General features: G+C 42.4%; 1 protein-coding gene across 1 annotated transcript in view; it reads right to left on the bottom strand.

The window, feature by feature from the left end:
* Window positions 1–219: 219 nt before the first annotated feature.
* The window catches only part of LOC137502951 (zinc finger protein 208-like), a 48,890-nt gene continuing 34,069 nt past the window's right edge, over window positions 220–15,040 (bottom strand). The window contains exon 4 of the mRNA XM_068230198.1: window positions 220–2,407. Within this exon, the coding sequence (XP_068086299.1) occupies window positions 1,894–2,407 (514 nt within the window). The 3' untranslated portion in view covers window positions 220–1,893. The remainder of the gene's footprint in view (window positions 2,408–15,040) is intronic.

Here is a 15,040-nt window from a genome sequence, read left to right on the forward strand (position 1 = left end):
ATTGAAAAGATTTTTGTTTATTAACATAAATGCAAGTTTTTCTCAGCGGAATGTAGGCTTTAATAAGCAAAGATCTGATGTACAGGACTTGATAAAATAAACATTACAAGTCATCTTAAGAGCAACTGAATAACTCTATAAAGTGAAACACCAAGACCAAGAGCTGTGATCACAATGCAATTTATTCCACAGATTACGGACATGAAAGGACCAAATGATTACAATTACAGACCTGTAGATGCACGGTGATTGTGGAACTTGTACAGCGTAGCGCCATCACGTGCTACAATCAGAGCCGCTAGACATTGTGGCATGGCATCAAAGAGCGCCTGAATATGCTGCTGGGGAATACTCTGCCAAGCGGTTTATAGGTGCCTTCACGAATCATCAACAGTGGCTGCAGGATAACCTGAATGAACAAGCTGCTGACCAATCATATACCAGACATGTTCCATGGGCAACATGTCAGACAAACGGGCAGGCCAGGGAAGCAGTGGAACTCGTCATTCTTCGAAGAAGGATTGCACATTCCTCAACACATGCGGCCAGACGTTGTCCTGCTGGAATATGGCGTGTGGAATGGCCTGCAGGAGGGGCAGTGCCTTGGGCTGTAAAACCTCTCTCATGTAGCGGTAGCTGCACAGACTGCCCTCAAGATGTAGGAGGCAAGATCGCATGTTATAGACAATGGCACCCTAAACCATCACACCTGGTGTTTGTCCGCTATGCCGCTCCTCAACAATACTCTGCCCCATTGCGCCTGCCATGGCAGTGTCTAACATGCATTTTGCCATCACTGTAGGACAAGTTGAAGCAGAACTTGTGCAAAAACACTACATTTTGTCACTGAGCACGACAGTGTCGTGTTCACGTGCCCATTGCAGTCTGTGGCGTTGGTGATTGCTGGTCAATAGGAGCCGACGCAATTGCATGGGTGCCACCAGTCCAGCCCTCAGAAGACTGCATTGAACTGTCACTGCAGACATGTCCACACCCGTTGCACTGCTCCAACATCGAGCCAACACTGTGGACGAAGCTGTTCTCTACGTTACGGCCAAGCGAACAAGATGGTGGTCATCTCGCTCTGTGGTCAAGTTGTGTCATCCAGTACACTGTCGGCGCTGCGTACGGCCCTCTTCTCTCCACTGGTTCCACGTATGCCTTACTGTTGAAGCAGCAGCATGCCCTGAACAGCCGCAATGTTACGGAATAACAGACCCACCTCTCGAAGCCCAATGAAATGAAATAAAATGGCGTATGGCTTTTAGTGCCGGGAGTGTGCGAGGACATGTTCTGCTCGCCAGGTGCAGGTCTTTCTTATTTGACTCCCGTAGGCGACCTGTGTGTCATGATGAGGATGAAATGATGATCAAGACGACACATACACCCAGCCCCTGTGCCAGCGAAATTAACCAATTATGGTAAAAATTCCTGACCCTGCCGGGAATCGAACCTGGGACCCCTGTGAGCAAAGGCCAGCACGCTAACCATTTAGCCATGGAGCCGGACGAAGCCCAATCATTCTGCCCCGTTCACATGCACTCACATGCTGATATTCCACCCTGTGATGTCGGCGAGGCATAGTGGCACTCGGGTACATGTTTCCACTTCGCATGACGGCTCCGCACCAACCGAGCATTGTGTAACACTGACCTGGCCCATCTCACACAGGAGGTCGCTGCTAAGCCTACGTGCACACCATCTGTCTGCAGTTTAAATGACTTATTATGGTTCCGCTGTTCTAAAAGTCCTCTGATTTTGGTGTGTTTCAGACCACTGCTTCTGAGTATTTCACTTTCTCCAAACAGCAGTGACATCTTGATGGTGTGAACGATGAAACTGTATTTTGGCTTTTTTTTTTTCTCAGAACTTACTTGTATGGAGATTGCTGACTCAGGTATGATATTCCCTCAAATGTTTGCTTACAAGACCTGCAAGATGTGCACGGAGATGTTCTTTCAGTTCTGATTGCCACTGAAAAACTTTATTACACTCAAAACACCGATATTCGCCCTCGACTTCCTGCATATTCAGTAAGAAGAAGTGCTTGGATCTATGCTTGTTCATAGCATACTTGTCATTGAAACCTTTCAGACAAAGGTCGCAGGAATACCTCTTTTTATTGCTATGACACCAAAGGTGTTTTTTGAGTCCGGAGGGAGCCCAGTATGATTGGTCACAATGTGGACACGGATATACACCTCTGATATGTCGGTCAACTTTTTTCTTGTGTACCTTAAATAGGTGTTCCTTAAGTTTGACTTCTCCATTTAATGCCTCTTTACAATATCGACAGACACATCTGTCTTCATACCCAATGTAAGAAACAAGTGGAGGATCGCCTTCAGTTTCCTGAGTTCCCGCAGGATCTCCGCTGTTGTTCGAAGTAGACGTTGACATATGGTCACTGAAATGATAACAATCAAATTTCAGCAAACATAGCACTCCTTACAAAGATACTACAGAAATAAATAAAACATGGCATCAAATGTGGTTAATAAGACAGGATTTTAGGCAGTACAATGCAGAGTGATAAAATTAATTGTACAGTTTGTCCAGTTGTGAAATCTATGGATGTGTGGGATAGAACCAGTTCCAATAACATCAGAAAAGATACTCCCAGGTCTGGTGCAGTTTATGTGCATCGCTATCTGTGACAGCAATGCAGAACTACATCAATCTGAAAGACAGAGTGTGAAATGAGACAGCAATCAGTACCACCTTGCGCGGGTGCAGCAGAATACATCAAAGGTATCACCTGCATGTCGTTAAAGACATTTAAAAGGGAGCCTGTGAGGTTTCATCTTGGGAGTGAGGGTTGGCAACCCCAGGTCGCCTAGCTCAGTCTGACAGTGCTTTCTGTTATAGTGCACTGCACGTAATGCTATACACTAAAAAGCAAATATCGCCGCCCTATTGTCCGGCTCCATGGCGCTGGCCTTTGGTCACAGGGGTTCCGGATTCGATTCCCGGCAGGGTCGGGAATTTTAACCATAATAGGTTAATTCCCCTGGCACGGGGACTGGGTGTATGTGCCGTCTTCATCTTCATTTCATCCTCATCATGATGTGCAGGTCGCCTACGGGTGTCAAATCAAAAGACCTGCACCAGGCCTCTCCAGAGGCCACACGCCATGTTATTTTTAATGGCTCATCACTGCTGCCAACTTGACTAGTTATATACTGAGATCACCAGACATAACTATCAAAAAACTAACCTCAATGTACTGTATCAACAATGGAGGTTCCCTTACCCAACTAAACAATCAATAAAGATATCCATAATTAAGTCCGTTTTCAAGCTCAGTGAGGAATTAAGGAAATACACTCTTCTCTCTCTCACCCTCACTCAATTTAATGTTATACATTTCTGCCTGTATTTTGATATACGCATTACTATAACCGCATTCTTCGGTGTTTGCGTGGAGTAAATAATTCAGCTCCCTTCTCGAAATTTGCTATTACTTATTGAACTTAAGTGAAACAACGCCTAATAATACACACAAACCTGTACACAAGTACATATGCCGTAAGCCAATAATAATATACAAAGGCGAAGTCTCTACCAAAGTAGTGATAAGATAAGGTTAAGTTAGGTTTGGGTGATAACGAAATTTCCTTCCATTTCAACTGAATTGATCTGAGAACTTACTTTTCTTACTAAAAGCCTTTATTTAACCATCTAATCAATACATAATTTTTCATTGAATAGTACTAGTTTCGGGCAATAAGCCCTTTTGTTTTGCTTTACATCGCACTAACACAGACAAGTCTTATGGCAACGATGGGACAGGAAAGGCCTAGGAATGGGAAGGCCATGGCTGTAATTAAGGTACAGCCCCAGCACGTGCCTGGTGTGAAAATGGGAAACAACGGAAAACCATCTTCAGGTCTGCTGACAATGGGGTTTGAACCCACTATCTCCCGCATGCGAGATCACAGCTGCGCGCCCCCAACTACACGGCCAACGGCCAACTCGCCCGATTCGGGCGATATGATGGCCATCGTCGGATATTCAAAACAGGACATTGTCAGATAAGAACATAGTAACATTCCAAATATCTTAATAAAACAAGTCAAATGGGGTTAAATCCCAAGAAGCTAGGGCCATAGATGATCGCAAAAATGCATAATATATGCTATTCAAAATGTTCCTAACATGATATAGATGTTGATTCCCATAGGGAACCTGAAATATTTGTTAGCTGTTAGCTGGAAAATTTATAATGTCCCATAACGGACCATTTATACTGCTATTATGTTCCTAACAGTCTGTATCTACGAAGGGCGTCAATCAATCAATATTCTAAAAGCTAATGCCTTGTCGATCCAACCACTCTCTTCTTTCATTGGCTGTTTGTTTCAGTTCCATGTAATTGTCGCTATATTGCATACTATATTGTTTTACACTTTATTTTTTGTACGTCCGGGTATGGTCCACATTTAAATTTTGAAGGTGGTGACGTGTAACTAATGTCTTGTTCGATCGTTTGGTAGCAGCACACACACACAGGGGCCAACGAATGCACTCGTCATAGCCATTTCATAACAACTGGTTCCCTTGTCCACCGATGTGCGCCCTGTTTTCCAACCTTCCACCCAGTTGTAAACTGCTTTCCGTGACGGCGCATGTTCTCCACAGACTGCCACCAAGCGCCGATGAATTTCTGCAGTGGTCACGCCTTCTTTCCATAGGAACCAAGTCGTATAGCGCTGTCCCTGAACGGTTGCTTTCCATGTTGTCCGCTCCTGCGCTGACAGTGTTGTTATGAAATGACTATGACGAGTGCATTCGTTGGCCCCTGTGCGTGTGCTGCTACCAAACGGTGGTACAAGACACTAGTTACACGTCACCACCTTCAAAAGTGAAATGTGCACCATACCCAGACGTACAAAAAATAAAGTGTAAAACAATATAGTATTCCCCTCGTAACACTTGATCAGATAAAATGACAGTCTAATGGAGTTGGATTCCAATAAGTTAGGGACTATAAATGATCATAAAAACCACACACACACAACTTACGAGAACAGTTTTTAAAAAATACCAGAGGACATGTGCTGCTCCACGGCATTCGTTATAGGTCAGATACCTGTTGTAGTCATAATATTTTTCCAGCCCTTTTCGATGGTTTTATGAACATTTAATTAGAAACGTGTTATGGTGTACTGCAATTCATAGTCAGAATTCATCCATTTTAACTCCATCATGCCGTCCGTTTGGTAAAAATCTATCCAGATATTTGCTTTCTTTAACCTGTAGTTCTTGATGTAAAGCTTGGTATTGTGCCGTAGAAGGCAATGGTATTTTTAATCACATTTCTTCTATATAGAACGGTTTTCTTGTGAGCTCATAGGTTAGTCTCGAAGGAGCATTTTTTTGCCAGGCAGAGAACTGTTTTAAGATACACGGCCTTCATTCTTTCTAATGCAGCTAGGTTATCCTTTGATAGGTGTTCCCAGATAATGTCTAAGGCGTATGTTGTGATGGGGTCTGTTTGTATTTTTTCTCTTAGCAGCATGTAAGTTATTAGGAATGCTTTGCCATCTGTTGAATATATTTGGAAGCTGGGGAAGGTCAAAGAATCAAAGAGTATCTAGCAGGGAATAGTATTCTTCCATGATCAGAGGAAGTGTATACTCTCTGACTTGACACCCGTAGGTGACCTGCGCGTCGTGATGAGGATGAAATGATGATGAAGACAACACATACACCCAGCCCCCATGCCAGGGAAATTAACCAATGATGGCTAAAATTTCTGACCCTGCCGGGAATTGAACCCGAGACCCCTGTGACCAAAGGCCAGCACGCTAACCATTTAGCCATGTAGCTGGACTGCTAAGGCTTAAGATCACATATATCAGAGTATTAATGAAAGTGTTAGTCTCTTAGCAACCTGCTAAGTATAGAATGTATTGTAATTTAGGGTAAGCTTTCGTCTGCAATTACTGGAGTGATTGTATTATGATTACTCAAAGTTGGCTGAACTTAGAGACCTATTAATGTCTCATAATTCACCGGCAGGTAATTCCAGAGAGTTGAAAACTAAAACCAGTAGAATGGACGGACCGATATGCCAAAGCTGTTTTCAATAAACTCTTTTAATATATAGGCCGGACTGTCCCTTTGTCAGTCTCAATAAACAAATCTCTTCAAAAGTGAAACCTTATTTTAGGATCTGTCCCCCTGTACATTTCAAAAAACAAATTGCTGTGATTTAGCACCGTGAGACCCACAGAGAGGCCGTCGGACTAACCTTTCTTCGAGAAATCGTCTCAACCTGGTAATACAAATTACATGTTTCATGGTACAAAACCTCTGATTGCGATTCACTCCTCTCATTCGAGGTTAAACAGTGCTCTCAGCAGTGTTTAAACATGACCGGTTGAACATCAGTTTTAGACAGCGTTTAAGTGATAAATAACGTCTCTGCAACGCGGCAGCCATGCTTAGGCATTGTTTAACCGTAGATGTCGTCTAAACACCGTTTCTGCAATCGGCCCCTTGCCTTTATCTTTCCTCTCTAACTTCCCTTGGTCAACTCTTATAGTTTTCAGACACTGATGGTATTAGGATTGCGAGGCCTCGGGATTCTTTCGTTTCATGCGCTTTGTGGACCTTCCCTTTCTCTCCATGATGGCTTGATTCTCTGAAGTACTGGACCTTTCCCATTTCCCTCCCAATTAAAACAAACAGCGGATGACTGCCAAATTGTATTTCCTCTTCAAACAAAATAATTATCACCAGCCATTAGTACCAATATATTATCATTTATTTTCCTTAAATTGTACATGTACAGTGTATGGGTGGTAGATGGAGAAAGGGCAAGTTCCACATACAAGGAAGTACCTCCATCCCCACATGTATGTTTACATAAACTCTACTGAATACCGACAATTTTAAATTTACATATTTACACTCCACGTAAAACATGGACTCCTATGAACAGAATAAGAACTCGCCATGGCAGATGAAGAGACATGTGGTTTAAATGGAACAAGTTGCCGACACCTGTGTGTGACTGCGGAGCGGCATGACAAACCATACACCACATTGTCAGAGAGTGTGAAATGTGGGCATACACAGGCAGCAAAGTGGATTTTCTGATAGCAACTCTGGAAACAATAGTGTGGATCAATGATCTTGACATTCAATTGTAAGGAGTCTTTTCTATTACTGCATCTAATGATGGAGATGTGTATGTACTGAATAGGAGGACATATTAAATTTCCTTTGTAAAGGAGTCTTTTCTTATTGTTTTACTGTTATGTAAATATGTATATAATTTTGTATTCAACTTGACTGTGTGGGCACTAAATAAGTAAATAAACTCGAAACACTGTACTCTTAGAAGAAGAAGAATTATCTTGATTTATACTATACATATTAGAGTAAGGCGACCCAGTCATTAATACTCTCACTCATACCCGTGTATACACACTCATTCACAACCACTCCCACACGCTACACATTTGCTCGAATGACTAAAACACAGTGTGAATCACTATGGAAAGGTAACTATTACTTCTGCTTGAAGTGTTATATTTCCCTGTAAACTGCTTGGCACAATGACCCTGTTTACAAATAGGGAATTGACTGAATTGCATTAGTTAACAATGCCAGAATCAGTCAGGCTTTCACATAAGGATTTAAATACTACCAGGACCATATAATATTTCAATTAACTGAACAAACAATAGATCAGTCCCTAGCCAACAAAACATAAGTCAACAACCTTAACATTCAGTGACATATTATTATTTTTAACGATGTATTTTAATTAGTATTGCTGTTGCTAAGGAAACTTTTAACAGAAATGAAAACCGCTGTGTGGACAACTGGACTTGAGGTTATGCCTAGTTGATGGGATAACTGTCAGAAGACAGTTGACTGGCATACAATTACTGGCTATGTGTGAACACTTCGGTCCAGCTGTCTAGGCAATTGCCCTTACAATTGTCCAGGCAATCAACTGTCTCCAGGAGTAGACTGATGACAACCAACTGGGCCCAGCTGCAGCCCCCACCACCCAGAGTTCAGTATTGTCAGGATACTTGGCTCCATGTGAACGTGACAGTCCAGTAGCTGTATATTTATTTCATGCCAGTTCGCTTGTGTCAAGTGAGAGGTGCAGCTGCCTGCGTGGTCTTGATAATTTAAATAATTTAATTAAAAAATTATTTGTAAGTTGTTCACATAAATATGTTTCCAAAGTGTGGTGACAATACTAACTTCAAATTCGTTGAGCTGTATAGGGAATGATGGTGTTTGTGGGACCAGCATGATGACCTGTACGAAGATAAAAATGTTTGTCAAATGGCACTTTCTGAGATTACCGATAAAATTAACATTCCATGATTCAGTGTGAATGAGATCAAAACTTTTCATGACTCAGCAATTAATTACAGGCTCATATCATTACAAATTTAATTTAATTCCTCATGGGACACTATAGATGCTGCACATTCAGCAATTTCGCATCCTCTACTGCCGTGGCATTAGCTTTCTCGTGTGAACGGGTTCTCGTTCAACTGAACTGGTCAGTGACTGTCTCACAATAATTACAGGACAACTGTTGCCAACAACTGTCTCAGCAATTGGCATCATTGTAATAAAATATTTATTGCAGCTAATAGCCAAAAGAGAGAATGATACAGACAAGGTAAAAGCGAATATAGAATACACAAGTGCTAGCAGGCTAGTCGTTACAACAGAAGGACGTCAAGTATTCAAGTTTATGTGTACAGTGCGTCGCATGATACCTTTCAAATATTCGCCACAGCGTTCGCATACACATTCTAAGTCTGGTTGGTGAAACTTCTTCAACTTGCACAGCTTATGATGGAAGCCATGTACGGCGAAGCGTGTGACCATATGTCTTAGTTAATTTCCCTGTTTCCAACTGTTGCACGTCATTGCGTCAATGATGTAAAAATCCCTACCAGATGTCTCTTTTCTTTGCTTGCAGGTTCTCCACGAGTTGCACGTATGCTGGTGTCGACTGTAGCGGCAGGTGGAGGCGGAGATCTTCCATGTAATATAATTCACGTGGTAGTTCGTAAACTAGTCTTGATGGCGCGTATTTTGAGACACACAGAATCTTCTTTACGAAAGTCGACTTTAGTTTTTCTAGCTTTTCCAGGTGTTTCAGCTTGAAGTGTATCCAGATATTCTCTAATCCGTATGTTACGACAGGTGTAACCATGAGATGAAAGAGTTCCAAGGCTGTTATGACGGAGAGTTTTTTCGGCTGTCTGATGTCATTTATGGCCCTTGTAGCCACGCCGATCCTATCGTTGTCGTGGAGCGTAAAGATGTTGCCAGTTGTCTGGAGTGTCACGGCCAAGTACCTGAAGTTAGAGACGCTCTCCAGGGGTTTTCTGTGTGTGTGAAAAACTGCTGGTTTACCTCCTTTTCAGAAAGTCATTGACACAGTCTTGTCTTCGTTTAGGGTGAGCTCGTTTTCTTCCGCCCATTCTAGTAGCAGATTAAATGCAGATTGCAGCTTCTTTTCCGAACTCGAGGCCAGCACAATATCATCAGCGTACATATATAGAATTACTTCCTTCGAGACTACGTGTATGATATCTGCCGTCGCGATGATGAACAGTAGTGGTTTTAGAGGGTCCCCTTGCAATACACCGGTTGTTTGTTCTATTGGGATTAATGTTGTGATTCCATCGCTTATCTCTATGTAATCTGAGGCCAGGATGTTCGCGATAAGCCGTTTTGTATAGCTGTTTCTTCTCATTTGTTTTCCTCTCTATGATGATTTTCGTATTGAGCGTGTCGAACGCCTTGGAGAAGTCTATAAATATGGCATGTAATTTTCCTTTTGGGACTATCAGGGTTGTCTCAATATCATTCAGAAGGCATTAGATGGCCTGTGTTGTAGATCTTCCTTTTCTGAAGCCAAATTGCTCCTCCGGGAGCTTGGGATCGATTTCTCTGTTGAGGCGTTGAAATAAGAGTTTTGTTAGAATTTTGAATAATGCGCATTCTAGGGCGATGCCTCGATAGGAGTTTGGGTCCTCGGTGTTTCCCTTTCCTTTATACAACAGTTTTACTGTGGTCCTTCTCCAGCTATGGGGAATATTTCCTAGCCTGAGACATTCATTCAGGAGGGAAGTTATTGCTTCCTTTAACACTGGGAGAGCGATTTTAAGGTGCTCATTACATATCGTAACGTGTTGGCGGGGTAAATAAATGAAATAATGAGTACAGCACCTGGTAGCGTCCTATTTCTAAGATTTATTAACTAAGCACTGCAATTACACATTTACACTCACACAGACGATAGCTGAGATTACAACTTACACACGTACATGGTCACACACTTACACTGTTTGCGCACTCTCTCTCTTAGTTTCTCTTATGTTCCATCTACAATGACACACACACACAGAGAGAGAGAGAGAGAGAGTCATCGATTATGTAAACTACAATCACTCAGCCACTCGGTCACACTCGTTAGCGCTGTCACGGTCCACAGCCTACACGTCAATCTCGCAGGTCGGGATAGTATCTGCTGTTCACTCAATCCATCGAACCCCATTCGCAGTCTACACACGACGTCAGGGGAACAGGAACAAGTCCTCGGCTCCAACAGGCAGGCACTCCATCAGGCTGCACTCTCCCAGGCCATCACTGACTGCGCTCCAGCGAACTCAATCTCTCTCTCACTCACTCTTGCTCACTAACTCTGTCTATCACTGGCTGACTGACTGTCACTCCAAGTTACTCCTCTCCTTATATACTTGCTCTGGGTCTTCCAGAACAGTCCGGAAGCTAGATGTATCCAAGAACCTCGCGAGATGGAACACTCCAGATTAATAGTCGAGTCATTTCCGTCGTCCCATGCAGCGCGACCACGGATAGAAGAGAGAAGGGCCAGCCCAGCACTTAAATGTTGCTCGCGATTGGCGCGGTCGAGCGTAAGGGGGGTGGGGCGATGGGTGACGAGCTCGGCCCGCTGCCAGTTAGCATGGCGGACGCTATAACCATTACAATATATTGTATGGGCCACAAGCTTTATTATCTTTTGAACAGAGGATAGCGGCCTCTACTTCCTCAATTGTGAATATCTCCATGTCGAAGTCAGAGTCCCCCTCGATCTCGGGGGTATCCGTTGGTCGAGTACCCTTGTATTGCAGTACATTGCTAAGGTGAGTCACCCATGTCTCCATAGGGATGCTTCTGCAGTATCTTGGTTGCCTTGGGTTCAATGCTTTGTATGGACACTGAACCGCTGCCGCTATCAGCCTCCGCTCCTCTTGCTCCTGATACCGTTCCTTTGTTTCTTTGAGAGCTGTGTGTAGGGCATCCAATGTGGTCCTGCGAAGTCTGTAACAGGCTTCGTCAAGCCATGGTTTCGATTTTCTCGTTATGGCGACCTCTGGGATGACTTCGCCCTGTAAAAGATGTTCGAGCATGTTTGCTGCTTCGTCAAGATCTCTTTTTCGGGCCTTTTCCGAGATTGCCTGGTTGTCAGTCTCACATATGAACTGATGTAGAGTCTTCCTTGAGAATTTCAATGTTTTTGGCTTATCCTGTTTATTGCCATGACTGAGTAGGAAAGTCGTTTCTACTAGTTGGTGTTTCCGGTAGTGGGTCGGGATTATGTCTTGTTTTATTGGTTTTATTTTACCTTGATTCGAAAAGACGAGATCTATGATGCTAGTGCCGTTATAACAGACATACGGCTTCCGGTCTTTGTTGTTTACCAGTGATATCCCTTCCTCTTCAAAGTAGCCCAAGACCTCTATGGTCTTCTTTGATGGAATGTCAATTCGGCAATTTAGGTCTCCTGCTAGGATGATGTTATCCTCCCGTTCCGTTATACTCAGAGCGGTGCCTATTTCATCAATGATCTGATAAGATGTGAAACCTGGCTGAAAATACACACATATTAACATGCACAATTTAGTCTTCACTACAAGAACATTGTTGTTTTTATACATGACTTGGAATCGTGTGAAGTGAGCTTTTAAAAGGCAGGCGATTCCTCCTTTTGGCCTCCCCAACATACCTTGCTCTGCCAGACTGTTCAATGTGTAGTGATTTCTCGTAATCCAACCTGAAGTTAGGAAGGTTTCAACCAGTATTACGACGTCATAGGGGTAAAAAAATGTTTTCTGGTGTTGAGTTCGTGGTGTTTATCAGCCCTTCAATATTTCATAGAAGTAACTTCACTTCCTGATTGTTTGCATCTCGCAGCATTTCATGGTCAAAAACGAAAAGGCCGGTAGATCACATCCACTGGCCAAAAGTTTGGGTCGTAAGCATCCTCCTTCCTCTCGAAGGGAATCCCAACTTTAAAGGCTTTATTCTCACCTCTGGTGACGAGTTCCTCACATTTTATGCCGGTTTAGATTCCCCTGTCTTTTAAGTAGTCTGCGACATCGCTTGCGGTTACATCAGGATTCACGCGTCCTATATACAGCCATGCAGTCTTGTTTGCAGCACGTAGTTTTCCGGCGGGCACCGTTGATGTACCCACCTTTCTGTATCCTTCTTTGTGCACGGGGTGTGAACTGATCTTGGTCTTGATCTCCTGCCCCTCCGTCTACTGGTCGTCATATGAAAGGGGAGCTCTCGGTATGATGTAGTGGTTGCTGTCGTTGCTACCGCGGATTGGGACCTCCCAGGTCTACTACAGTTGCATAGCGTACCGGGATTTCTGCCTCGGTATCCGTGCTTTTCCCGCTGCCGCCTATATGATTTTCTCGTTGGGGTATATCCTTCGAGCTATTTTCCATGATTTTATCTTGCAGTGTTTTAATTATGTCCTTTATCATGGTAGCTCAGTATGTGTGTCTCTGTAGGCCTGCTTTTTCTCTGCATCTTTCCTTTCCATGTATTCTTTCAAAACCCTAATTTTATCTTCCTCTCTTGGCACATCCTTTATCTTCTAGTACTCGTTTCTGCAGTCGGGGCATAACCATAGCAGTGAACATTTCTTGGAGTTGAGTATGTTGGCATCGTTGTAAACTAGGCATTAAGGAAGTGGTGGGCAAAATGCTCTGTTCGGAGTGTGGTGTTGTATACAGCCAAGACCTGGAAGGAAGATGAGCATTGCAAAGAAAAAAACAAAGCCTTTTTTGAGTTTAGTGTACATTAAAACAGTTGCTTGTTTTATCACAATAATGAATACAAACTTTCGAAATGTTAGCCACTTTCATTCATCACCATTCGATGAGGGTTCAACATCAAACTTTTTCGGCCTCAAATATATTTACACTGTAAAGATTTTTGTTTCTTAAAATGACAAAAATGCAAGCTTTTCTTGGCACAATGTAGGTTTTAATAAGCAAAGATCTGACATACAGGACTTGATTACACAAAAATTATGAGTCATCAAAAAGAACAATTAAACTAACATTTCTATAAAATAAACAAAGCAACTATTAAGAAACAATGAAATCTTAACGGTGCAAATATTACCACACATAATGAAACTGTATTTTACCTTTTTCTCAGAACTTACTTTTATGGAGACTGCTGACTCAGGTATGATGTCCCTCAAATGTTTGCTTACAAGACCTGCAAGAGTATGATTTCTTCTCATGAGTTTGGAGATGTGCTTTCAGTTCCGATTGCCACTGAAAAACCCTACTACACTCAAAACATCGATATTCACCTTCGAGTTCCTGCACATGTGGTAACAGAAAGTGCTTGGATCTATGCGTGATCATATTTATCTTGTTCCTGAAACCTTTCAGACAAATGTCACAGGAAAACTTACTTTCACTGGTGTGACACCAAAGATGTTCATTCAGTTGTGAAAAAGACCAGAATGAACAGTCACAATGGGGACATGGATGTACACCTCTGATATGTCGGTCAGTTTTTTTCTTGTGTACTTTAAACAGGTGTTCCTTAAGTTTAACTCGTGTAGTTAACGCCTCTTTACAAAGTCGACAGAAGTATTTGCCTTCATACCCAATATAAGAAACAAGTGGAAGATCGTCTTCGGCTTCCTGAGTCTCCGCAGGATCTTTGCTGTTGTTCGACGCAGATGTTGACATAGCGTCACTGAAATGGCAAATATCAAATTTCAGCAAACGTGGTTAATAAGACAGGAGTTTAGACAGTACAATGCCGAGTGATAAAAGTTTAGGCTGAATTATACAGCATACGATAAAAATTTCATTATGATCCGTACTGACAGTAGTTAGAACTGGTAGGTAATAATTTATATTTCTCTTTTTCCTGTTCATTACAGACATCAATCTGATCTGTATCGACAGAACACCTACTGGGCCACTATCTATTTCTGCAACAACTATTGATGTCCCCCTCAATCACTCACAAGCGTACATAAGTTATTTGTTAAGATTAAACAAGTCAAGAATGGACTCCACACAATTACTCACCAATTCAAAACCAAGGCACAACATTTCATGACTATGAGACACAAGGGTAACCAAGCGTTCCGTCGGATATTGATTTAATGTGTGTTCTCTTATCTTGGCATGTTTAATGTTTTTATTATACCAAGGTTTAAATTAATTGTACAATATTTGTGAAGCATGGACATAATACTAGGGCCTGCCAAGTTTCCTATCAGAGATCGATTTTAATGTGTAACGTTTTTAGATGTCTGTTTGTTTCATGGTCTTTTCGGGTTTTTAGTTGTGCCAATTTTTAAAAATCTTTACGGCTGATGATGGCCCAAGCTGCCGAAACTGCTCCCATGTACTAATAATATGACAATGTAACTGATTTTTGACCAAATATAGTTATATGTTTTATTAGTGTGGTGTTGAATAGGTGGACCCGTTTTACCTACCAGTTTTACCAGCTGTGAAATGTATGGATGTGCTGGATAGAACAGAGTTCCAATAACATGAGAAAAGATACTCCTGGATCCGGTGCAGTTTGTATGTGTGTCGCTCTCTGTGACAGCAATGGAGAACTACAGAGACATGGTTTTATGGATTGTCACTCGCCCGGTTGCCTGCGCTGCGAGCCTCTCTCCCGCCAAGCCCTTTGCTGTAATGTAGCCAGCGCTGAGCCATTTAGTATAGAAATTTGTACT

Source organism: Anabrus simplex, chromosome 13 (genome assembly GCF_040414725.1).
Source record: "Anabrus simplex isolate iqAnaSimp1 chromosome 13, ASM4041472v1, whole genome shotgun sequence".
Taxonomy (NCBI): Eukaryota; Metazoa; Arthropoda; class Insecta; order Orthoptera; family Tettigoniidae; genus Anabrus; species Anabrus simplex.